The sequence below is a fragment of the Melanotaenia boesemani genome, chromosome 1, assembly GCF_017639745.1.
Source record: "Melanotaenia boesemani isolate fMelBoe1 chromosome 1, fMelBoe1.pri, whole genome shotgun sequence".
Taxonomy (NCBI): Eukaryota; Metazoa; Chordata; class Actinopteri; order Atheriniformes; family Melanotaeniidae; genus Melanotaenia; species Melanotaenia boesemani.
Window position 1 is genome coordinate 13,800,541 of NC_055682.1, and position 25,509 is coordinate 13,826,049.

Genomic DNA, 25,509 nt, shown 5'->3' on the forward strand with positions numbered 1-25,509 from the left:
ACTTTCTTTATTTTTACTCTCTTTAATTTTCACAACGTGTGTGTTTGTGTGGAGCTACACCGTTGCCAGCTACTAATCAAATGCTACTTACATGTAACAGCGTCTAAATGCAGTCTAAATGTTGTTCAGTTCATTCGGTGTGCATCTGTATTGCTGCAAAAACAAAACAAACAAACAACAACAACAAAAAACACCACCAATAACAAAAAACAACTTTGCCAGTAATCTTGTGCTTGTCTCTTTTTTTTGTATAGCTTGACAGCTTTAGGACGTCAAGTGAGAAATAGTGGTATTTGGCGCCCCCTGTCGTTAAACTATGAAACATCTAGAACATAATGTATCTTTGAGAGATTGGATGTACAGTCGCCCACGTACGTCTTCTACTTCCCACTGACTTGTGAAAACTCGCGTGTTGTCAACTACAAGTCCCGACTCTTTTATCAAGCACTTTTATTGGGACATGGATGTAATACAACCCGTGAACATTTTGTTAAATATTGTCTGAAACAAGTGGATGCTGCTACTCGGCTAGCGAGCTTTAGCAGCTCGAACAGCCTCTGCGGAGGTCAAGTGGGCTCAGCAGGACTCAGAGGATGTTTCGCTGCGTGGTAAGTTACCTAAATGACTCATCTAAATTGAACTGTTGCGTTTGTTACATTTGACACACAGGGAAATATCCAAGTTTCATGATCTGCACCCTCGTTGACAGTTAACTTGTTGTGTACGCAGTGATCAGTGAGGATGAGGAGCCGCAGTAACTCTGGAGTGAGGCTGGACGGTTATGCCAGGCTGGTCCAAGAGACGATCCTGTGCCATCAGGTCAGTCCGGGTAGGACTGAGGCAGTGCATTAAGTGGAATATTTCCACAGTGGTACCAAAACTAACTTCTTAGCAGAGCAAGAAAATCAAGGCCCTCACTAAAAAAAAATCTTATTACCCTCATTTTATCTTTTTCAAATGAACTGAACGTTTAGGGTAGTATAATCCCATCAAAGTACTAGAATATTTACTTTAGTCATAACTGTTGCACTATCACCTAACTATTCATTTGCATACTGTATGTGGTAAAGGGACTCATTTGAACACCTTTACACTCTAACTGGTATTTTGGGTTATTCTGTTAATTACATTTATGTATGAACAAACATCATAGAGAAAATATACATCAATATAAAATTTGTTCAGGAAAGTTTTGTAAGGTTGGCTAGTATTAACTCAGTAATTAAATATGGAACTAATCTAAACTAAACTCAAACTAAACATCTAGACCTTTTTCTGCACTGTTGCGGGTCAGAACTTAAATGGAATTTTTCTTGAAAATATATCATTCAAGACTCCTCTTGTGGCATTTTTTATTATAGGGGAGATTTACTATTATAATTTAAGGGAAGGCAAAAACTTAAAGTCTATATGAAGCCTTTATAGCTGGGTAACAGGTGAATCATATCTTGAAAATGTATTTAAGTAACAAGACCTTAAAAACACAAAAACTACTAATTCTACTTGAGTACAGTAAATTTGTGTAACTGTATGTGAATACTCTTCACTTCAGTCTACAAGCAGCTGCTTTAGTTTGTGTTTCTTTTGATCTCCTTTATTTTTCCTAGATATGCAGATGTTTTGTAGCTCACATGGGTAAAGGTTCAGCTAACACAGCTGAAGAGAAATAAACAAAGTGTGAGCAAAGTTCAGCTTCTGCAATAAGCTGAGGTCTGGGAAGCAATGCACCTTTATCTCTCAGCTCTTGAGTTCACATTGACATGAAGTCAGTGTCTCAGTGAAAATGTGACATGGAGGGTCCACAGCTGATAGAAAACACTGTCAGAGCTTTCCATGTACGCCACACACTGAGATGCCAGTTTGCAGGTTTATAATCAAAGAAGGAGGGAACACACAAAGTCACCAGTTTCACCACTAATAACAGAAACAGAAACTATTTATTATTTCACACTAACCAAAATTAAAATGAATTGTTTTGGTTTTAGTTCATTTTAAGTTGTTGCTGTGACAATAACACGTCATCAATAGTAAATCATTATACAGAATTGAAAGTTTTTCTGGAGCAAACTGGTTAGTAGGAACCTAGCTGAACACTATTTACAGGTCAGTAAACATTTGAACAACTTTCTCAGTTAAAATGCAGATGTTCTTCACCTCGCAAAAGAACTGATTTGCACTGATATGTTAGTAAGTTACAGAGGTGGGCCTGGGTCTAAAAATCCTGGGTTCAAGTCCCTGAAGTGCAACAGAGGTGAACCATGGTTAGCTACCCACAACTAACCCTAACCCACAACTCCTCCCTGGCACCAAACCCACTGCTCTGTAGTACATCTAGAGATGGGTCATACGCAGAGCCAAATTTCTTAATCAGGATTAATACAGTAATTTATTAATTAAAGTAATTATGCTTTGGTTTGGAGCTCAGTGTTAGTTTAGTGTTTATTTTAGCCTTTTTTAGAAAATGTTTCGTGCCAATTTTACTCATAACATGTCTGCACGAACTATAGTAACGACAGAAGGAAAAAGGTGGACAGCGGAGAGAAGGGAAGAGAAAAGATAGAAAAAGGAAGAGCTAAACAAAAGGTATAAAACAACTTAAACAGAAAAACCAGACAACCAGGTGCTACCATGGTAAAGAAACAGTAAACATCCTAAGGCTTCTAAGAAAACACAACAGACAATCATCAGGAACACCTGCGGGAAGAAAAACAGTAAAAACCATGAACAATAAACACAGCAGCAAGAAGTATGTGTGTATAAGTGTGTTTAGAGGTGTGGGTGTGTGTGCAAAATATAAGGTTTGACTTGTGTTGAGTCATCATGCAAATGCAACCACATCAACTCTAAGGATCAGAAGTAGACCAAGAGGGCCCTAAGGACTGGGCAACAAGCAGCCACCACAGAGCACAGAACTGAGACAGCCCCCTGTAGTGGTCCACCAGCCCTGCCAGGCACCGGCCCCCTGAGCATGAGTTGGGGACATAACCCAGAGCACTGCGAGCCCGAGAGCCACACATCTCACCAGGGAAGGCCCGGCTTGACAACTCACTCCCCAGACTCCCCCCCCCCCCCATGCTGCCAACCTAACCCATGCCTCCAGACCCCTACCTCCAACCAACCCTGGACTCAACCCCCTGCCAACCTTTGAAGGAGCATCCTAAGTGGGCCAGAGGGCAGCCCAGACAGACACATCAACAGACAACCATGCGGCATGGCTCAGTGGGACATCCCATAGCCCAGGGGTTGCCGTTTCGATCCCCGCCCGGAGAGCTCATATCGAGGTGTCACTGAGCAAGACATTAAACCTCTAATTGCTTCTGATGAGTCATGGTTAGCGCCTTACATGGCAGCTTCCGCCATCAATGTGTGAATGAGTGTGTGAATGGTTGAATGTGCTATATTGAATGTATGAAGTGAAGTGAATGTACTATGTAAGTACTGACCATTTACCATTTACCAACCACGCACACCCCCACCATCCAGTAAATAAGTAATTCTAAGAAACTGCCAAAATGTTGATTGGTGGGTCGGTGTCATTTGGTATTGTACTGATCAAGAGTGTGTACTGTAGATTAAACGTGTGTGTGTTTTCTGTTCAGAACCCAGTGACAGGACTTCTCCCTGCTAGTATCCAGAAGAAGGATGCCTGGGTGAGGGACAATGTGTACAGTGTCCTGGCCGTATGGGGGCTGGGCATGGCCTACCGCAAGAACGCAGATCGTGATGAAGACAAGGCCAAGGCCTACGAACTGGAACAGGTGTGTTTGTGACAGAGAGGAAGAGCTAATAAGTACACCAGTGCCTGTTTGCTCTGCTTGTTTTGTCGGGTTGAATATTTAAGGGAAAAAAAAACAACATGGAAGGCTTTTGGCGTCACATTCTCATTTGTACAGTACAGGAGAGCTATGCTGATGTTGTTAAACTTTAAAAGGTCTCATACACCTGCTGTACCATGGGAACAGCACACACTACCTCTATCACACAGTCTGCGGGAGAACCTGTGTGTTTGCTTTGCTTGTGAAAATATATTACCTGAGCTTATGCTGGAGGGCTGTTTCAATGATTTTTTTTTTTGCCTTTTACCAGTGATGACACATTTGCTGAACATTTAATATGTTTGATTAATTATCACCCGATGTCTCACTGAGCATGATGGTTCTCTTCTAGCACATCACCGTTTGTAAGAAAATATTCAAAAATAGTTTTTTGTTCAAAACACAAAATTTAGAGTAATTTTTTTTCTTTCTGAAAGCATTTATCCAAAGACTGGTTCTGCAACCAGTCTCTGTCGGTGGCAAAAACAACATTTATTCCAGTCTGAATGTAGACGGTTCTCTCAGGATGTTGAGGGCAGGGTTGGGAATGGTCCACTTGAGGCCTTTAGGCTGTATGTTGCCCATGTGTGGTGGATGAATTGGATCATAAATGACATAAATAGTGTTTTTGGCAGACAAAAAAGAAACAAAAAAAGATTACAAAGCATCATTTTCAGATCATGTGACTTTGAGATGTTTTACAGATTTTATTTATAATAGTTATTAAATAGTAAAATTATTTATCACAGCTTTTTTTTCCACCATTTTGTTCTTATTAAATTATTTGCCGCAGTAATCTACTATGAGATGCCAACATATTTCTGAAATTGTGCCCTTCTCAAACCCACTGCTTATATAATGAGTCTGAAAATAACAGATTAATATTGATATCTTCAGAAATCTCCAGAATCTTACAACAGTTTGCTACACTAGGAATATTTTATGATTTAGATTATAATTTTGATTTCTTTGTCTTCTTTGTGTTGGCAGAGTGTGGTGAAACTGATGCAGGGACTTCTGCAGTGCATGATGAGACAGGTAAAAACAACAAACATTCATTTTCCAACAATCTGTTTTTTTTGGGTGGTCTTTTATTCGACTCCCTCCAGCTCCACTGCAGAACATTTCTGACTGGTTGAGTATTCTTTTACATTTTATATTCAGCCATTGTGTCTTAGTTATCTCACAATTAACCCAAATCTGTTGACATGAAGTTGTACTGCAGGGATAGTTGTTGCTGGTCATGAAGGCAACATTTGAGCTCAGATATTCATGCTTGCAAGCTGTGGTGGTGAAATGAGTTTGAGAATAAATGAGAAGAGTGAGAGTCCATCTTTCTAAGAATACACTAAATTAATTTTTCAACTCAAGTGAAGTGCACCGCCTGTTTTGTGTCTACCCTAGAAGACATAAGAGATTGTGAGAATATGGAAATAAACTGTAGCAGTGAAGTGTTCATCTCTTGTTTTACATCATTTATGCTCTGAGACACAAATAAAAATGCCCACAATCTCATAGAAATGTGTACCATCTACAGATTTTGAGTTATTACAAATAAAGTTTACTGCTGGTGGTCATCTATCGAAATAAATTCAAAAAGATCCAAAGCTAATTTAATGGTTTAGCTCCTAAAAAGCCCAGTATGTTGAAATTATGTGTCCATTTGTTCCAAATGTATATTCCAACATTTGGAAATTAGTTTTATTATAAAAACATATTGTGGATCAACAGTCTTGTGTCAAAGTTCTTTCGAAAAAAGTTTTTCTAAAACTTGGTACTAGCAGCCAAATGAAAAGACACATTAGTTCCCATTTATTTAGTTGCATCTTCAAATAAGGTTAAAATAGTTTGACAGGTTTAGACTCACATTTTCAAAACAAAAGGTTGTTCCCAAAGAGGTATTTGCTGAAAACTTGGCCTGTGTGTGCAGCCTGTTCTTTTAAAAAAAAAAAAAAAAAAAAAAAAAAAAAAAAAAAAGAGAAACTGGCTAAATGGACAGATAAGAGGTCTGAAAAACACTATCTACAGCACATTGACAGTATGTGAAAGTGATTTCCTTAAGAGAAAATCCAGCAAAGACTTAACACAGGCCTTATGAGACACCTCTGGGCCTTCACCAGAAATAGTCTCCATGGACAGGTGTATGTCAAGAAATCATTCTTAAGGAAGGGAACCAGAGAAAAAGGAAGGCCAAATTACAGAACTGGACTAAAAATTCCTGAGGAACATAGAACGATGATGCCAAATTCTCAAAATGGTGTTAAAATGCAGCGGCCCTCAGAAAGTCATACAGCAAATTGATTTCAACCGCTGCTCAGATTTAATAATTACTCTTCATGCTCTTGCAGCACTGTGTAACCGTTTAGTCCTGATGCAACACGAGATTACCGTCATTTTGACCAGCATGAAAAGAGAAAGGACCTGAAGCAGTCATACTAGTATGAGTTGTCACGGAGAACCCGGAAATTTAGCCACACACAGTGATGGAGTATTAAACAAGGAATGTGTTTATTGAAACAGGGGAAGCCAGAGCAGAATCTGGAAACAGTCCAGCAGGGAGTGGCAACAAGGTCCTAATATGCTGTGGGGTACAGGATCCTGAAAAAGGGACTCCAGACATGAACAGGGAAGATCCAACAATCCAGAAGTGTTGTAATCAGGCAGGCAGGGTCATACACAAGAAGGCAGAAATCAGATTACTTGTCAGCAACAGGCAAGGCTCAGTGGTCAGTCCAAAGCATGGGTCGAAATCCAGAGAAGGCAGAGGGCAGGAAAATCCAACAGGGAATCAGACACGGGGAAATCCAGGAGACATGGCAAGGTCGGTAACAGGAATCTAGAAACAAGAGACAACCGCTGGATATCATCTGTCAGGGAAGCAGAGACTGGAGTGTGTTTAAGTAGGGTGGGGAGGAGGTGGAGAGAGTGAGTAATCAGGGCAGGTGGAACAGATGAGCTTAATGAGGAAGTGGAGGTTCCTGCAGACAGGCATCACTGCAGAGCAGCAATCATGACAACTAGAGTCTCTGTGTGAACATACTCCTTCAGATTCACCTAATTGCAGTTTGTTTTTCTTCCTTTAAAAAAAGTTTTATATTAATTTACAGACATGCTCATTTGAGTTACATTACACTAAATCAAATTTAAACTGCTTAATAAAAGGCTTCTGGGTGTTCAGGCTTGATGTTGTTCATACATTATTGCAGAATATGTAAGCAAAAAGTTATCCAAAAACAAAAGTCAACTTAATTGCCAATGAAGAACAGTAACCTGCGGCTCTTAATCAGTGCTCATGAGTCTTTGCAGTTAATCTCTTTTCTTTTGTCTATGCTATTCCTTGATTGTTAGAATAATCTTCATATTTTTTTAAGTTAGCAAAAAAGTTGTTTGTGTCCTTAGGTGGATAAGGTGGAAAAGTTCAAGCACACCCAGAGTACTAAGGATTGCTTGCATGCCAAATACAATACTCCCACCTGTGCCACCGTGGTCAGGGATGACCAGTGGGGCCATCTCCAGGTGGACGCCACCTCCATCTACCTGCTGATGCTGGCACAGATGACAGCCTCAGGTGCAGTATTGGAGCAGAGTGAAATGTGATATTTAATGACTTCCCTGTGTATTCCCTGTTGATATTAATGAAATAAAAAGGCACAAAATGAGATGGTTTCTGAGTTTTTCTTTTTATAAATGTGTTGTCATACAGGTCTCCGTATCATTTCCAACCTCGATGAGGTAGCCTTTATCCAAAACTTGGTCTTCTACATAGAGGCAGCATACAAAGTGGCGGTGAGAACCTTTTTTTAGTTATTATTTTTTTTAAGAAGATGGTTTTTAAAGAAGATTAGTGTGAGATTATCGACTGACTGAATATTGACAGAAACATGTTGGTAATGTAGGCACCAAGCATGTTTTGGAGCATCGATTTAAACACATCATCTGCAGTCTAACCACAATATTATAGTGCTGCAGTGCAAAAAATGATGGACTGTGCTTTCCACTGTGATGCAGGCACAGAGATTGGTAAATTTGGATTGGAAGTGATGCCTTTATTTTCTACTCCTACAGGATTATGGGATGTGGGAGCGAGGGGACAAGACCAACCAGGGCATCCCTGAGCTCAACGGCAGCTCTGTAGGAATGGCCAAAGTACATATTGTTTTATTATTATTGTCAGCATCCTTAATCCTTAATGGATTAAAAAAGATACAAAACAAAAAAAAAAACTGTATAAAGTGTGTTTTTGTGCATGAACTAAGTAGTAATATGTTGCAGGCAGCTCTGGAAGCCATAGATGAGTTGGATCTGTTTGGTGCCCATGGAGGACCAAAGTCAGTAATCCATGTTTTGCCTGATGAGGTGGAGCACTGTCAGGTAGCGCTCAATTAAGCTCTTGTTGTCATGTGAACTGGTGAATTGCTTCCTTATTTTGGTGCCCTCTGCATGTTCCTGTATTTTCCCTCAGGCAATCCTGTGCTCCATGCTGCCAAGGGCCTCAACATCGAAGGAGATAGATGCTGGTCTTCTGTCTGTCATTTCCTTCCCTGCTTTTGCTGTAGAGGATGCTGACTTGGTGGCCATCACTAAGTCAGAAATCATAAGCAAACTGCAGGTACAGTCTAAGATAGTTTAGTTATTTAATACACACTTTGTGCACTTGGTCAATGGACTTTACAGTCCACGGTGGTTTTGTTTCAGGGTCGCTACGGCTGCTGTCGCTTCATCAGGGATGGATATCATTGTCCTAAAGAGGTAATATAATCTGTTTATTAAAGATTTTAAATGCTGAGATTGTTAATGGAAGCTCACATTATAATAAAAAGTGCATTATGTCACCAGGATCCAACTCGTCTGCACTACGATCCAGCTGAGCTCAAGCTGTTTGAGAACATTGAATGTGAGTGGCCTGTGTTCTGGACTTACCTCATCCTGGATGGTATCTTTGCTGGCGATCAAGTGCAGGTAGGCAAACAAAACACACTGGTTTATTCAGGTCATTCTGTAGTCATTTTAACTAATGTGGTTCATTTGTTATTCAGGTCAAGGGTGAATCTTTGTGTGGGAGAAATTCTAGATTTTGAAGTAATTTAGAAGCTATTTATTGAGATAGAGTCACATTTACACAATATGGGGTAGAATTTAAACTTTTACTTATTATAATCTTTCTTTGCAAGTTGCAAACCAGCTGCTTAAAAATGACCTCAGTCACTTTTCTTAAGATATGTACTTGGTATAAAGGGCATAGTATTGCCACCAATACAAATATAGCCATAGAAATAACAGTACTGAAAAGATTTTAAACACATTAGCTTCTTATAATTCTGGTAATCTTCACATAATATTTGTTCTTATTTTACTTGGAAATAAACTGTTGTGGGTATCTGTGCAGTTTTAGAGTATCACATGGTTTAATCTGGCAGAAACTGGAAGGAGTCTTGAATACTGCTGTAAAATTGAAGAACTATATTTATTATACAGGTGATGGAGTACCGCGAGGCGCTGGAAGGCATTTTGATCAGAGGAAAGCACGGCATCAAAATGGTGCCTGAACTTTATGCTGTACCACTTGACAAGGTATTGCACTTATTGCAATAATACAAAATACAGCTAGTGCTCTCTAACTTGGTGTATATTAGCATATTATAGTTGAGTGACGAATTGTTTGACGAGTACTGAACTGTTATTTGTGACCTGCAGGCCTGTCAGCTGCCTGTGGATTTGTTTACCTGCTGTGATAGGGACCAGACTACCAGACCTGTGTTTGTTTACAATACAATATGAGAAGATGTTTTTTTCCTTTCTCAGGTGGACGAGGAGTATAGCAATCCTCACTCAGTGGACAGGTTGGCCATGGGGCAGCTTCCACACATGTGGGGACAGTCTCTCTACATCTTGGGCTGTCTTCTGGCTGAGGTAGTGCCAGAACACACCCTGAAAAACTTTTTTTTTATTTTTTATGTGTACTTTTGATCAAATTTTATTTTTTTTTCTATTTCTTTAATGGTAATCTGTACGTACACTTGATAACTATTTAAATTAGAACCAAAGAGACAAGATGTTGCTAGACCACAGTGAAGCTATATGGATCATATCACTTCTATAAATGTAAGTGCAGTAAATATAATAATCCTTCCTCTCTGTCTTTTTTGCTGTTCTACCTGGGTTCAGGGATTTTTAGCACCAGGAGAGATAGATCCTCTCAATAGGAGGTTCTCCACAAACTTCAAGCCGGATGTTGTGGTACAAGGTTGGTGATTTGTGTAAAGGATTCAAATGGGTTAAACCCCATTTAAAAAGAAAATAGGAGGTGAATGTCAGAAATGTAAATTTGTCTTGAGTGTCAAAGGTGTTGCTCAACTTCTAGCTAAACCAGAAGCTAAAATGTTCTGTTTCATGACAATAGAGCCTATTTGTCTAATTTAAAGGACCACACATAGTTGAAAAAATATGAACACCAACACTTTTCTTTTTTTTATTGGTGTGTTTTTTCACATTATCCTCACAAAGACACACTGTGTTTATGTATTTTTTTATCTGTGTTTCAGTTTGTGTTGTAGCAGAGTCAGAGGAGATCCAGGAGCTGTTAAGAGATCTTGGGATTATGGTACAAACGATGTCAGAAGTTCTGCCAATCAGGGTCATGCCCGCTCGCATCCTGAGCCACGTCTATGTCCGACTAGGTAAACAAGCACTGTTTTCCTCATGCTGGAGGTCCTTGTGTGTGTCAAATAGAAGTAATAACTGGTGCCATTACACCAGGAAACTGCAAGAAGTTGAAGTTGAGTGGGAGACCTTATAGACACATTGGAGTCCTGGGAACATCCAAATTCTATGAGATCAGAAATCACTCCTACATATTCACCCCTCAGGTAAAACAGCATTAGAATGAGATATTGTGATATTCTGAATTACAACAGTGAGATTTTTCTTAAAAAAAAAAGGGGCAATGATAAACACCCCAGATGATTTGCCTTTCTTCTGCTTGTTTTTCTCCTCACTTCTCTGTCCTGAATGCTCAGTTTCTGGATCAGCACCACTTCTATCTGGCGCTGGACAACCAGATGATTGTGGAGATGTTACGAACAGAGCTGGCTTATCTCTCTTCTTGCTGGAGGATGACAGGACGACCCACACTGACCTTTCCTATCACACATAGCATGTTAGGTACAAAATCTACACATCCCCCTGTCTCTCAGCTGTTCCACTAAGTCTAGCATAATTGAAAGACAATGTAAGCAGCAGCCATTTTTTTTCTTTTTGAGACAACTAGTGGTAAATGACTAAATTACTACCATCAGTCCTCCATACAACATAGAAACCAGAGGTTGAGCTCAAAGATGGTGCGAACTGACTTGAATGATTCTTTCTAGCTAAGTACTAATGTTCATGTTTGATTCCATGTTGTGTATCCTTTTTAATGTTCACATTAGTGTCTGTTCAGCAGAGTTCACAAACGCAATTATATTTAGCTACTGTAGCTGTGAGGGGCTTTATTTTTACAGAATGAGAGTAATTACTAAGAATTTGTTAGAAGAATCATGACTGTTGATTTTTACGAAAGCTGTTTTTCTCAGTTTTGCTGTAAGTTATGATATGTCTCAGAAACCTTTAGAATTCAGACACACGCACAAAAGCACATTTTAAGTTATGATAAATGTTAAATAATGAGCAACCTGACAAAAAAAGAAGGAGCGAATAACTCAAATCACCCCAGTGGGTTTACATGTTGCTTAAATGTTTAAAATTAAAAATTCTGTGCTTCCAAGCTGCATCCAGATGTTGCACTAAATGAGACAAAAACATGAAGTGAGAGGAATTTAAACAAAGATAAGAATAAATGCAAAATAACGAAATGTGAGAGTTACACGAGTAATTTTTTAATTAGTAAAGCAAAGATATGAAAGCATATAGATGTCTATATATATATGCATTAATTCAAAAGTTTATTTCCTAAAATAGTCACACTTTGTTCTTTGGTAAAAAAAAAATTACTCCAGTATATACTTTACCTTTTATTTAAAGCATAAAGTAAAATAATTATCAATCAATTCTTTGTCACACCTTTAGCCTGACATGAATAAAGTGTAATGAAACTCATAGTTTTGAACAACCTACTGACTATTTAATGGATAAAAATTGTTATGAAAACACAAGATTCAAAATGAGCCCAAAGGACATGATGGTGCTGGAAATAAAAATAGTAAAAGAAGTATTTTTTATTCACTGAGTGCATAAACAGTAAGATTTACACTAAGCAAAAAAATATAAAAAGGGTGGTGGAAATAAACTGATTCTTCAACCTAAGCCTTTCATGTGATCTCTTCCAGTATGTGCACATTTAATTTATTATATTATTGATATCTTAATAAAACCAGTGCAGCTTTTCCTGTATATAGCCATGTTGTTTTATTAAGTTCTTTCTCTGCATTTGTTTTCTTTTCATCTCCAGTTGAAGAAGGAGATGCAATTGATCCGTGCATCCTAGCAACACTTAGGAAACTACAGGATGGCTATTTTGCTGGAGCGAGGTGTGTTTCCTTCTGTAACATACAATCACAGACATGTGTTTAGAGCTCTGTAAAATAACAAATGTGAATTTGGGAGATTTCTATGTTGGTTTCTGTAGGGTGCAGATGTCAGATCTCTACAGTGTCCAGACCACTTCATTTCACACGCGCCTCACCTTTCTGGATGAAGAAAATGATGACAGCTTATTGGGGGATGAGGATGACCAAGAAGAGGAAGATGATGACGAGTATGGAGAGGAATATAACACATATAGAATCTCAGAGTGTAACAGTAAGTCAGCAAGTAAGTAAGCAATGTTTTCTTCCCTTTCAGTTTTTATTTGACTAATTACATTTGAACCGTAAGGAAACGTGGTATTTGTGTGTTTACCAGAAGGCTCAAAGGATGTGTTCGACCAGTACCTCATGCAGCTCCTCCAAAGCACCACCACCAAGTGTCATCTTCCTCCCATCCAGCGGGGGCATCATCACATCTTTAGTGCTGAACACACCACTAGAGACATTCTGTCTTTTATGGCTCAGGTTCAGGGACTGAACTTACCCAGTGAGTTTAAGATGTTATGAACAGGGGTGGGCACGGCTTTAAAACGCTTAATGCTAACACAGTTACAGAAGCAAAGTGATATTGGAGAGTAATAGTGACATTAGTGAGAAAAAGTTCTCAAAGTTAGTTCTAAAATAGATCCTTGTTTGTTGGTTGGTTGTTGTAAATAAGTTTCAAGCTTGTTTCTGGTTTCATTATTGTTGGATAAATATTAGATTAGATGCAAAAACAAGACTTTGTTTTTAATAAACATGTATTTTTCAGAGTCTTCCATGTATCTTCCTGTGACACCGGTCATGCACAAGCACCGCAGATCTCTCAACCTTCTCGACGTTCCACATCCTCTGCCAGGCCCGCATGCAAAGCAGCACAAAGCTGGTGAAGCAGATTGTTCCACCAGCAGCGTTGTGTCCTCTGACTTCCGTCTAACACCAGCATCCTTTCTCAAGCCCCACAATGCTGCTGACCTGCACCTGCCTCGAGATTCTCAAGGCAACACAGACTTTGCAGCATTGGTGAGGCAGCTGAAAGAGTGTCCCACTCTGCAGGACCAGGCTGACATCCTCTACATTCTCTACGTTATGAAGTATTCACATAAAAACAAAGTTATAAAACAGCAGTAACTAAATGTTTCTTCATATGATGAACTTCTCTGTGCTTTTGTTCTCATAATCAGAGGAGCGGATTGGGTGGTGGAGTTGTCGGGCCCTGGGCAGGGTGGGATCAGTGTGCGTTTGCTGTTGGAGGAGTTGTACGTACAAGCCGGAGCTTGCAAAGAGTGGGGGCTCATTAGATATATCTCTGGAATACTGCGCAAGAGAGTGGAGGTCCTTGCTGAGGTCAGTGAGTAATCCTTTTTATGAATGCAACCAAGTGAGTGGATTAGCGATATAGATAGAAAGATAAGCTTGCTATAAATAAGCTTTGTTTGATGTTTTAGATTTTCAAGTGATAAAAGAACGCCTCAGTGTGTTTAAATACATGCCTGATCAAATAGACATGAGACAGTTTGGTCTGATCCAGATGAAGCTGACCTAAACAAGATTATCAATGAGAAAGAGAATCACAACAACAGCATCCAAATAACATGTTGCTCCAAAAGAAAAGTGTTGTGAGTGTATTAGGCCTGACGGGAAACAAAATTTATTTGCGATTTCTCTAACCTATATAACAAATGCGATTTCGTTTGCGATTTAATATTTTGAACTCCCAACTTCTGTTCAGTGTTCATGCAGAAATATATGTTCTATATGAGATTGAGGATTATCACATGACATCTAAAAATGAACTGCCCTCTATATTCTAACAAGGACATAAAGTTGAGAAATTAACTGCTTCACTTTCCAGGTTACAAAATGCAACCTGTGGCCAAATCACTGAAGCCTGAAGGTTACATTTCCTCTAGAACAGGTTTAGAGTTTGTCCTTTTAGTAAAAACTAAACAGTCTGATGTTATTATTTTAATTACACCACAAACCGTCATTTCTCTCTGCATGATTTCTGTCCTGCAGACAGCGAGTTTCACCCCAACGCCACATACACACAGATATGTGCTGCAATCACAGGTGCGCACACTCCAACCAGCAGAGGACACATATCGGACAAAATAAAGCTTAAACCACCTAAAAAATCAGACAGAAAACCTGTTTTTTTTCAGACTCTCCAGGGAGGTGAAGATGGAAACAATGGTGTCATTCTGAGATCTTCTTGTCCATTACGGAGACGCAGCTGAATAAGCTGAATCTGTGATAATTTCTGAGTTGTGTTTCCCCCTCACTGGCTGTGAGAGAGGGGATAATAATAAGAGAGTGTAGGGAATGAAAGACAATGCAAATTTAATGTAAACATATTTGAGGCTAAGATAGAGCAGAATCACAGAATGATGCATTTTTTGACTCAAAAAGAGGATCCTGCTGTTGCACAAGAAATAAAACAGGAAATACATCTGAAGCAAGTGGATTTGTAAGACTGGATGTCTCAGGTGTGGATCAGGCCATGTGTAACATGTAAAATAGTCACACTTTTTCAGATTTGCTAATTAATTACATAATTACAATTTTGATTTAAAAATGATTAATCATTCGGCTCTAAAGGGTATTTTTCTGTGAGTGGTTGACATACTAGAGTAATTCTCAGATGACACATCAAAGCTATTACAGTGTGGACCTGACCTGAGCCAGCCCAGATGCCTACGTCAGAACGTGTTTTCTTATCTATGATGTGAATTAAAAGGATGTTTTCAAGCATGAGCTCTTTAGTGTTTACCTTGATTTTAAGGTTTGTTTTGGGTTTAAAAATCCATATGTGTGCAAACGTCCTCTGTCCCTCATACACTTGCACTCCTGCACCAGCTATTCTGTTCTGGTAAATATGCCATCTACACATCATAAAAGAAAGCACACATAATAAATGAAGTCAAGTATGGAGTCAAGTAATAAAGTAATAAATTCTACATATTAATTGTTCGTATAGAAAGCTGTTGTTTAGATTTACATTAAAACACCTTATAATTCCTACTTGATGTTCCACAAGTTACTCAACCTGTGACACTGAGCGAAACCACCAGGTCACAGAGAGCCTGCAAACAAAAACTAAAGACTCATGGAATTATTGTTTAACAATGTTTACGTTTTTCATTTGAATTAGTTGCTAATTAAATTTAGTGTCTATGTCTCTTTATTAAAAAAAAAACTTTGACAAAACGGGATTATTGACATGATTTTTTTCTTTTTCTGTTCGTCTTTTTTTAAGGCCTGTACAGATCTGATTTCCCATCACAAACAGTTGACTGTCGGCCTTCCTCCTGAACCCAGGGAAAGAGTGATCACAGTGTAAGTTGTTCATGTAGCTAAATATATGTTTTTGTGTTCATATCAAAGTTTTACTCACCAAATAAACACATAAACTTGTTTTTTCTTCAACATTGGTTCTTCTCAGTCCACTTCCTCCTGAGGAGCTAAACACTCTCATATATGAAGCCAGCGGTCAGGACATCAGTATAGCTGTTCTCACCCAGGTGAACCTGTAACCTTTTGGACCCATAACACAACTCTAAGAGACATTTATTGTACACTTATGACTGATGTGTGGTTATTTTATAGGAAATCATGGTCTATCTAGCCATGTACATCCGCTCCCAGCCTGCTCTGTTTGGAGACATGCTCCGACTCAGGATAGGACTCATCATGCAAGTCATGGCTACTGAGCTGGCTCGCAGCCTGCACTGTTCTGGTAGGAAACATACAGAAGCACACAGGAACAAACACACATGCAATAATTTAAATAAAAAAATAATCATATGTAGCTATGTAATGGAAAAAAAATCATGTGGTGCCTTTATAGGAGAGGAGGCATCTGAGAGTTTAATGAGCCTAAGTCCATTTGGCATGAAGAACCTTCTTCATCACATCCTCAGTGGGAAAGAGTTTGGGGTTGAGCGAAGCAGTGAGTATTTCCCCCTTGTTTTAGATTATGTTTGATGCCAGTTTGTACGTTGCTCCACACAGAAATATTTAGACAACTACAGCCAGTCTCATACACAGTCATCTATTTATTATGGAAACAAATCTAAAATTACTTATCTGTGAGTAATAAAAGTATTTAAACTTTACTATTAACAAGTGTGTGTTTAAGTAGACAAAGCAATAGCTTTCTGACAGTCTCTGAGAGAGAGCTGTAGAGGCTTGAGAGATCTCTGAGAGATCAAAAGAAATGAATAATTGGCAACCAAAGGGCTTTCTCACACTGGCTAATGTTAACTATAATGAGTTTAGCAGCACTCTGACCAACACTGACTGTTGTAAAATGTTTTTTGACAGATGATGCCAAATATACATATAAACTTTATGATGGTTTCAGCCTGTTTACTGCATAGGCCAGGAAAAGTGGGCCATGAAATGAAATAGCAACATAAGACATATGCCAAACATTTTAGAAAAACAAAAAAACAACAACAAAACAATAAAGAACAAAAAGACACCAATATTCCTCAGTTGAAGTTTCTCTATCTAAAGAGAAGCTTAGAATAGAATAGAATAGAAATACTTTATTAATCCCTTCAGAGAGCCCTCAGGGAAATTTGGGAAGCTTCCAAAGTAGTGGGATGAAATTGCCCTGTATGACTTTGTATGACTAATTAAAAGATGTATAAAAACTTTTTTTTGCAGTTACTTTTACTCAGAGGGGCACAGACAGATACATTTCTCATGTTTTAGCCGGTAACAGATATCCATCCATGCATTGTCTATACCCGCATATGCCTTTTTAAAAAATCAGATCATGTTTCAGGTCATATTTATGGAGAAAAGTAGTAAATCATAACAGACTTGTATGCACCATTGTATTAAACAGATACAGTAGCAGCTGTTCCTTTCATTGTAGTGTGACAGATGTTAGCAACAATATAGCCATTCATTTCCTGTACCACCTAGTCCAATTAAGGGTCGTGGGGGAAGCTGGAGCCTATCCCAGCAATTAACAGGCGAGAGGCAGGGTACACCCTGGACAGGTCACCAGTCCATGGCAAGGCCAACATAGAGAGACAAACAACCTCTTGTGCTCACACTCATTCCTAGGTAGAATTTAGTGTCCAATTAACCTAACATGCATGTCTTTAGAGGGTGGGAGGAAGCCTGAATACCCCGGAGAGAACCCACACATACAAGGGGTGAACATGCAAACTTTGGAGTTTGCATGCACTGTGCAGCCCCAGTATAACCATATTAAACTTTATTGTAAGTTTTTCTTTTTTACTTTTATCAATTTATTCCATCAGTGCGGCCAATCCAGTCCACAGCCACAAGTCCTGCAATCTCTATCCATGAACTGGGCCATACAGGAGCCACCAAGACTGAACGTACAGGAATACACAAGTTAAAGAGTGAGATAAAACAGGTGTGAAACACAAATCAAAAATAAAATGGACTGGATTACACTATCTATCTATCTATCTATCTATCTATCTATCTATCTATCTATCTATCTATCTATCTATCTATCTATCTATCTATCTATCTATCTATCTATCTATCTATCTATCTATCTATCTATCTATCTATCTATCTATCTCTGGCTGTCTGGCTAGCTAGCTAAATACATATGGATAGCTAGATGTTTTATTTAGCTTTTATATGAGGACAGATTAACATTTTTCTTGCTTTTGATTGCAGCTGGATGACTCTCGGCCTGTCAGTGTGGGTTGGCTTTGATAATACCTAGCATGTGACTGTTTCTAACCTCGGTCTAAACCAAACCGCCGGCTAAATCCTGTTCAGAAACCACTCGTTGGCTGTTAACATTTTAACTGGAGTGACTTCATTACAAATCAGTAGGAGAACGTGCTTTGCTACTCTTCCATGTGTCGCTCGCTGATTGTCAGTGTCAAGGATGTTTTTTTTTTGTCAAAGAGAATCACACTTAAAATAAATTTTCTATAAATTTAAGAGCCTTCTAACCAACCCAGACCTTGATTTAGCTGTTTTTCTGTAGCCTGTCTTCATAACTCATTTTATTGCAGTTGTTACAGCATATATCCTGGAACAGCATGTTTTTGTTTTTATCCCAAATGCTCATTTTTTGTCACTAGTCTTGTACAAGTATGCGATGCATGTAAATCTTCTCAAAATATCATCTGTCATCCATATCCATGTGTAGATCTTCAGTGGCAGTCTTTCCTTGAGTAGCAATGTCACTTCTCCGCGCTCCACGGTAAATCATTTCATCTCTGCTACTTCGCATACTTTTTTTCTACCAGGTCTGCTATAGTCAAATGTAGTAAGATGTACAGTAAGCAAGCTCATGCTCAAAGCCCTTTCATTCAAAGTCCGTGTTTTATTAGGATACTGTTGCCATTTAATCTGGTATATTGAAGGATAAGAATGGCATTGTTTTGTAGTGTTCCTATTGCAAAGACAAAAATAGCACTCGAATTGGTCCTTTCAATGAGTTTTATCTGTGCTGCTGCAGCCAGTAACAGCTTGTGCTCCAGTATTATGTACAGATTTTAAAAAGAAGCACCTCAGTGTATTAAATTATGGTATATTTAATTCTGAGGTTTTAGTCAAATGGTCAAGAACATTATGTTTACAGATGTGTAAACTACAAAAAACATAATGGCTTAAACCCATCTCACCTTTTTTTTTTTTATAGCTCTGGATACCCCTAGCTGACCAGTTCCTGCAGATCTGAGACACCATCTATAAGCTTTCATTCAGTAAACATATCAGATATATTTCTGACCCCGATTGTTGATAGATCTTTAGACAATAAGACATACCTTAAACTCCCCTCTATATTCAACAAAAGTCAAAGAAGGCATTTCTTTGCACTGGTCAGTAGCAGCAAAATTTCAATAAAGCTGCAGATGTCAAAAGACTTTACTGGGTCTTATTTGGGAATCCATTACACTGATTTAATTCACAAGAGGTAAAAGCATGAATAAGCCTTTGCATATGTTTTTGAATGAACAAAAATATGAACAAAAACATATGCAGCTATTCATGAAAGAAAAATGCAGGCTTTCCCTCCTGTCCAGTCATATTTAATGACTAAATGGAAATTATGTTAGTACTAAATTTATGTCAGACAATGTTTATTTAGGCTACAAACAGGCTCAGTCCATGTCAGGAATACAGAACCCTTGTGAAGCATTTTGTGGCAGATTTTGGGCTTTATGAATTCACTTAAGGAAAGACACAGGAGCCATATTCAAACTGATATTACAATAAACAATACTGGGTGTGTTTAGCGTAATGCAACATGTGAGCTGGTGCTATAAACTATTTTATGTTTTGGAAAGTAATTCGATAAAGCACAAGCTGCAACAGACTGTTGGCACACAGACAAAACACGTCAGTATTTGCTTGATTGATTGTAGTTTTTGTGCATGTCAGGTCATTATTGACCAAAACGTACAATGATTACATCCTTGTCCTTTAATGTCTGCTGCAGTGTCTTGTTTTGCATGAATGACTGCACTGACTGTGTCATTATAGGTAGATTAAAATGGTTATTTTGTGAGACAGAGATTGTATGTCAAACATGCATAAACTATTAATCTTGTCAGTACACAGTATTTATTGCTAGTAATCCCTAATCGGATCCTTCGAGGAAAGGTCCAGTCTTTTTCAATCAAGAGTTAGACATGAGCTCTAACATAAGTTTAGTCTTGTGGGGAAAAAAAGCTGCGGATATCGATGTGCAGATGCTACTGACAAGTGCAATGGTCTCAAATACATTTAAAATGAATGGAGAAAGGTTGGAATTAACACAGTTGTCTGTGGGTCCTGTTCATTCATCACAGCGTTGCAGTAGCCCCTCCACACCCAGTGGCATCCTGTCCCCAGTGGGTCATGGTCCTGGAGACGGACAGCTGCACTGGGAAGAGAGGCAAGGCCAGTGGCTGAGACGACGCAGGTTGGATGGAGCTATCAACAGAGTCCCTATGGGTTTCTATCAGAAAGTGTGGACGATCCTGCAGAAGTGCCATGGCCTGTCCATTGATGGATATGTGTTGCCCTCTTCCACCACAAGAGAGGTAACATATTTCTACTGAAGCTAGAGTTTTGAATGTGTGCATAGACTTGCATTTAATATTGTGTCTTCTGCATAGATGACAGCTGGAGAGATCAAGTTTGCAGTGCAGGTGGAGTCTGTCCTGAACCACGTCCCTCAGCCAGAGTATCGACAGCTGCTTGTGGAGACTGTGATGGTTTTGGGCCTGGTGGCTGATGTAGATGTGGACAACATTGGTGGCATTATCCATGTGGATCGCATTTTGCATTTGGCCAATGACCTTTTCATCAATGACCAGGTAAGAGATAGATAATGACAAGAGTTACATCATGTTTAATAGGATGTTCTTGTGCATGTAATCAAAGCTCTTTTCTACCACTACATATTCAGATTTCCCACAGTGCCAGTGATTATTTCCTTGAGAAAGACCCAGCGACTGGAATTTGCAACTTCTTCTATGACAGTGCCCCGAGTGGCAGCTTTGGCACTATGACCTATCTGTCCAAGGCAGTAATTACTTATGTCCAAGACTTCCTGCCAAGTTCCAGCTGCTTGATGCAATAAAGAAACAGAATACGTGTCATACTGTCACTGATGGACTCTAAACGTCTTAACAAGCATTTATTGTAACTGAAAGATCAACTGTCCAAATTCAAGCAAAGCTTCAAGTTATCAGCTTATGTGGTGCTTTTGAGTACAAACTCATCAAAATGTAGCATTCATGTACTGATGTGACATAACAGCTGTTGCAGCTGATGCAAAACACTTAATATAATGCCTTTTGTCCTCATGAGTCCGCTTTGTTCATCATGCAGCTCAAATGCATGTAGAAGACTTGCATTTTGTAGTATTTCAGTATGCAATTTGCAAGAATACTGTAAAAAGCACACCTTTGTGCTCTTGAATAATATTATCTTAACAGGAGTTTTACTTATAATTTATCTTGGATTTTATAATTTATTTTAGAATTTAATTCTACTAAATGCTTTATCAGTTTGTCTATAAATATATATTTTGATAATATATCTTGGATAATGTTTTATCTGTACTGAATATTATAATTTATTGTTCCAGTATAAAGACTGACCTTAAAGGTGAGGAAAAAAAGATATATGAGAGGAGATTTTGGTCCCTCATATGACCTTTGCTTCACAAGTGACGGCATGCAGGCTCTGTATGATTTAGTGTCCATCGTCCTGAAACCTATCTGTTGAAATCTTGTAACAATGTTAACCTAAAATAATATTTTCCTTGAATGCCAGAAATATTTTTGTTGTCTGTGTGTATTGTGTGTACTTGACAGCTAATGCAAACGTTTGTTATTTGTATGTATTTGAAAGTCACCTCATGGTTGACGTGTCCTGTAAACATTACCTCAGCATGCAACCGGCAATTTGTCTGTATGCAGTGAAAATAAGTGCATTCCTGGTACATTATAGCAGAATTATGTTTGATGTGGTTACATACAATGCCTACAAAAGTTAGTATGTTAACAGTTGAGTGATTTTAGACATTTGCTATTAACCTGAGCTGTTTACTGTTAAAATAAAAGAATAATCATTAACTTTAATGCAGTGGTCTTCACATTTACTGTAAAACAAATAACAGTGCTGCATTCACTTTCAGATGTTAAACATTTATCAAGTTGAACTTATTGGCCACATTTTTCCTTTTGCATGAGTAGGCATATATGCATTTTTTTTAATTTTCTAAGAATGTACTGCATCTTTCTTTTTTTTATTTTATTTGTCTTAGCAGACATTTTGCTTTTTACCTTCCTGTTGTCACATCCTAGATTATTCTTGTCCTAGTACCTTATGACTGAGACACAAGGTGGCCACTAGGAGGAGACAGAGAGCTAGAAAGAGAACAGTCAAGGCAGAATGGCAAAATGAGACATTTGTGCTTCAGAGGTGTGACTTTAAACCAGTGTCAGTTAAATATATGTGCAAGAAATTCATCATCTGTCCATTCTTTACTGCTTACTGCAATATTTTAAGATCTCTGTCTAATGAATATTAACAGTATCTACTTTGAGTTAAATTTACAATGTGGGCTATATGTCACGTGCTGAAAGGAAATAGTACTAGAATAGAAATCATTAGCTCTTTCAGTAAATCTTTCCCCTCCTCTCTAAGCACACTTTAGAAACTGATACAATGTTCAAGATGTTTACAAAAACGCCCACCATTAATAATGGCCTAGTCACATTAAATGCTCCTATTGAAAATACACTGGACAAGTTACCAAGGAAAACACCTTCAGCTTATGACAGAAACCACCCAAAACTTCTGTCTGTGAAGTGACAACCAGTTAAGAGGTTGCAGGTGTGAAGGGGAACAAAGTGCTTATAAGGTAGCATAATGGAGCCTCTTAATATTTGTAAGCAAGCATAAAGAATAACAAGTGGAATTGTAATTTGAAAACAAACAAAACGTTAAAGTTTTGAGGCAAAACGGATGAGACAAAAATAAGCCTTTACCAAAATAATAAAAAAAAGCATGTATAATCACAGTAGAAACAGTATGATACACACATTCTCCTCATAAGTGAAATTATGGGTATGTGTCCTCTGTCCAGAAAAATGTATTTATGTGGGAACTAAATAAATAAAAACCCTAAGATGAAAAAACATCCAAGATAAACCAGACACAGAGGTCTGCATGTGGGAAAAGATGCTACTTCCTTGGAGATTCCTGAAGTAAGCTGCAGGCTTGCAAATACCAAGAGATTAATGGGTAGTCCGGCTACCCAAAATCCGATAGTTCAAGCACATTTTTTAAATGACCAGTCAGGAAGATTTTAAACGTATTTAAGACTTTATTTTTCTGTTGGAGTGTTCTTATAGAAGAAATGAAAGAGACACACAGTCCATTAGACTGCACGGTTGCTTGGTCTTCTGCTTGAACAGCTTCAGCTGTTCTGGTACACATCTGTTCGTCATGGTCTTTAAAACTCATCCATGACAGTCAGTGCAATTGGTGACATGTAGATTATTATTTATGTACACTGGATAATGAACTCGTTGAACATGGGAAGCTTATGATAATCCAGTGTCAAGTTACTTATTTTCGTAAAGAGGTTATGACAATTTTCATGAAGCATTTCATGTTTAACTGGACAAAGTAAATAAATTAAATACACAAATTTTTAAATTAAATCAGTACATGACTAAGTATTTTAATTTGTGAGTGACTAAAAACATATGTCTTTGTATAAAACCTATATACACAGTATGAACTACACCAGTCTGTCTGAGGCATGAGGGAGGTGCCCTGCAGCTCAGCCAAGAGTGTCCTCTGTTGTCCTTGGCAAACATTTCTTCCAGCTGTATGAGGACAGACGATGGGAGGGTGGGCAAGCACATTTATACCCTCCTCTTCGGTTCACACACAGATGGGAGCAGCCTCCGTTCTTCCGTTTGCACTCATTAATGTCTGGAGGAGGAAAAAAGTAAAAAGGAGAAGAGAATTTTTCTAAAACCCATCATTTCAACTTAAAGATCAAACTTTTAGTTGTCTCTGATGTAGCTTCGTCTGTTCCAAATTTCAGTTTTATATGTTGCTTTTCACATGGGGGGTAATGAAACTTACCTTCGCATTCTGATTCAGTTATTCAGTAACTCACTTCAGCAAAAGACTAGTGATGTTGGTTATCTCACGTCAGCTAAAGTGCACATTATCCACCATAAAACTGATGCGTGTTCATGACCAGACTGACCTTTGCAGTGTAGCCCATCTCTTTGGAGTGTGTATCCACGCGGGCAGATACAGCGGTGGGAGCCTGGCAGGTTAATACACTGCCACTCACACACATCTTCGAGGCATTCATTTATATCTACAGTCACAACAATAAAATTCAATTTGACACAAGCTAGAGAAATATATGTACACTCACATGAAACCTATATGAAGTTTTTTTCCTACCTACACATTCGTCCTTCAGTGTTTGATTAGTTGAATTCTCAGGAGGTGTGGTTGTTTGTTTCCTGTATCCAGGTGGACACTCTGAAAAGCAGCTGTGTCCATCTCCAGCTAAGATGTGCCCGTATGTGCAGGAACATCGGTAAGAGCCTGGTGAGTTGTGGCACTGCTGCATACAAGGCCCGAGCCCCTTGTTAACAGCGCACTCATCTATATCTGGATTAAATAAATAGATTTAGGTAAATATGGCTCTTAACTAATTTTAATTCATCTGTATATTATGTTTTACTAGCATGTAATTGAATGCAGCAGTTAGGTTGAAATCTGCTACTCTGAATACTTTTTGCCTGTGAGCAAAAAACAAACAAACAAAACAAACAAACAAAAAAACAACCTGATTCACAAAAAGGCCTAAAGTTTGAAATGACACACATTTATAAGTTTCCTAATACACAAAAAGTAAAAAGGGTCCAAAGCAAATGTTTGTGGAGTCTGCATGGACATTAACATCCCCTTTGGCAAAAATCACAACCTTTAAACACTGCAAACCAGTTATAGGTTATAGGATTCATTTCTGAAAACTTTTCCACAAAAACCAAAAAATTTTAATGTATTAAAAAAAAACCAAGATTTGCAGTGACAACGGAAATCTATATAAAAAGAAATTTAGTCTAAAAAAGCCTTATGAATACCTTTAAATCAGAGCTACTCAGTTCGGTTCTAGAGTCCTTTAACATATTCCTTCTCCAACACACCTGATTCTAATTAAATGGATCTGACAACCTACGGAGCTCTGCACAATGAATCATTAATTTGAGTCAGGTGTGTTGGAGCAGAGAAACATTGAAAACATGCAGGACTGCTGCCCTCGTAGGACTGACTTGAGTAGCCCTGACATAAATCGTATCATACATAACGTACACAGCTAGTTTTGCATGATTTGGTTTCAGAACATGAATTTGACCTACATCCTGCATATTGTGACCAATATTAAGATTAAAATTCAGGTTGCATTTTAGAGATACAATAAAATTAGATTAAGCCAACTCTGAGCTAAATACTGATATATCTTTAGACAGGTTGAAAGGTACATTTAGGATAGAAATAACATTCACATACTAATTACCTCAGAAAATGATGGGAATATGGTTCGTTAGTGCAAAAGTTTGAACATAAACTAATATACTGGA

General features: G+C 38.3%; 1 protein-coding gene and 1 long non-coding RNA gene across 6 annotated transcripts; one reads left to right on the forward strand and one right to left on the reverse strand.

The window, feature by feature from the left end:
• Positions 1 to 314: 314 nt before the first annotated feature.
• Positions 315 to 22,356, forward strand: phka2 (phosphorylase kinase, alpha 2 (liver)). 5 transcript variants are annotated; one of them, XM_041982005.1, is made up of 32 exons: positions 317 to 608; positions 730 to 819; positions 3,600 to 3,758; positions 4,806 to 4,853; positions 7,215 to 7,383; positions 7,519 to 7,601; positions 7,881 to 7,961; positions 8,088 to 8,186; positions 8,278 to 8,424; positions 8,511 to 8,564; positions 8,652 to 8,774; positions 9,291 to 9,386; positions 9,618 to 9,725; positions 9,981 to 10,059; positions 10,358 to 10,492; positions 10,572 to 10,681; positions 10,832 to 10,976; positions 12,262 to 12,340; positions 12,439 to 12,623; positions 12,714 to 12,884; positions 13,149 to 13,470; positions 13,561 to 13,723; positions 15,636 to 15,715; positions 15,822 to 15,900; positions 15,986 to 16,115; positions 16,227 to 16,328; positions 17,659 to 17,777; positions 18,053 to 18,076; positions 18,537 to 18,590; positions 20,185 to 20,418; positions 20,494 to 20,694; positions 20,787 to 22,356. In XM_041982005.1, exons 2-32 carry the CDS (start codon positions 742 to 744, stop codon positions 20,958 to 20,960), a joined length of 3,831 nt encoding a protein of 1,276 aa, XP_041837939.1. In that variant the 5' UTR covers positions 317 to 608; positions 730 to 741; the 3' UTR covers positions 20,961 to 22,356. The 5 variants fall into 5 exon arrangements, with proteins under 5 accessions (XP_041837974.1, XP_041837939.1, XP_041837959.1 ...); XM_041982025.1 differs by lacking the exon at positions 18,537 to 18,590; XM_041982014.1 differs by lacking the exon at positions 18,053 to 18,076.
• Positions 22,357 to 23,689: 1,333 nt separating this feature from the next.
• LOC121638306 lies at positions 23,690 to 24,476 on the reverse strand. The gene is made up of 3 exons (XR_006010008.1): positions 24,323 to 24,476; positions 24,117 to 24,233; positions 23,690 to 23,833 (listed from the first exon to the last, which is right to left on the reverse strand). It is a non-coding gene; the product is annotated as an uncharacterized LOC121638306 (long non-coding RNA).
• Between the last annotated feature and the right edge of the window lie 1,033 nt (positions 24,477 to 25,509).

Excerpts from the sequence above, each read along its gene's own strand:
- phka2 (XM_041982005.1), top strand. The coding sequence starts at position 742 with ATGAGGAGCCGCAGTAACTCTGGAGTGAGGCTGGACGGTTATGCCAGG. Across the intron at positions 820-3,599 it reads AGACGATCCTGTGCCATCAG|AACCCAGTGACAGGACTTCT; the intron begins GTCAGTCCGGGT and ends TTTTCTGTTCAG. Across the intron at positions 20,419-20,493 it reads CCTCTTCCACCACAAGAGAG|ATGACAGCTGGAGAGATCAA; the intron begins GTAACATATTTC and ends TCTTCTGCATAG.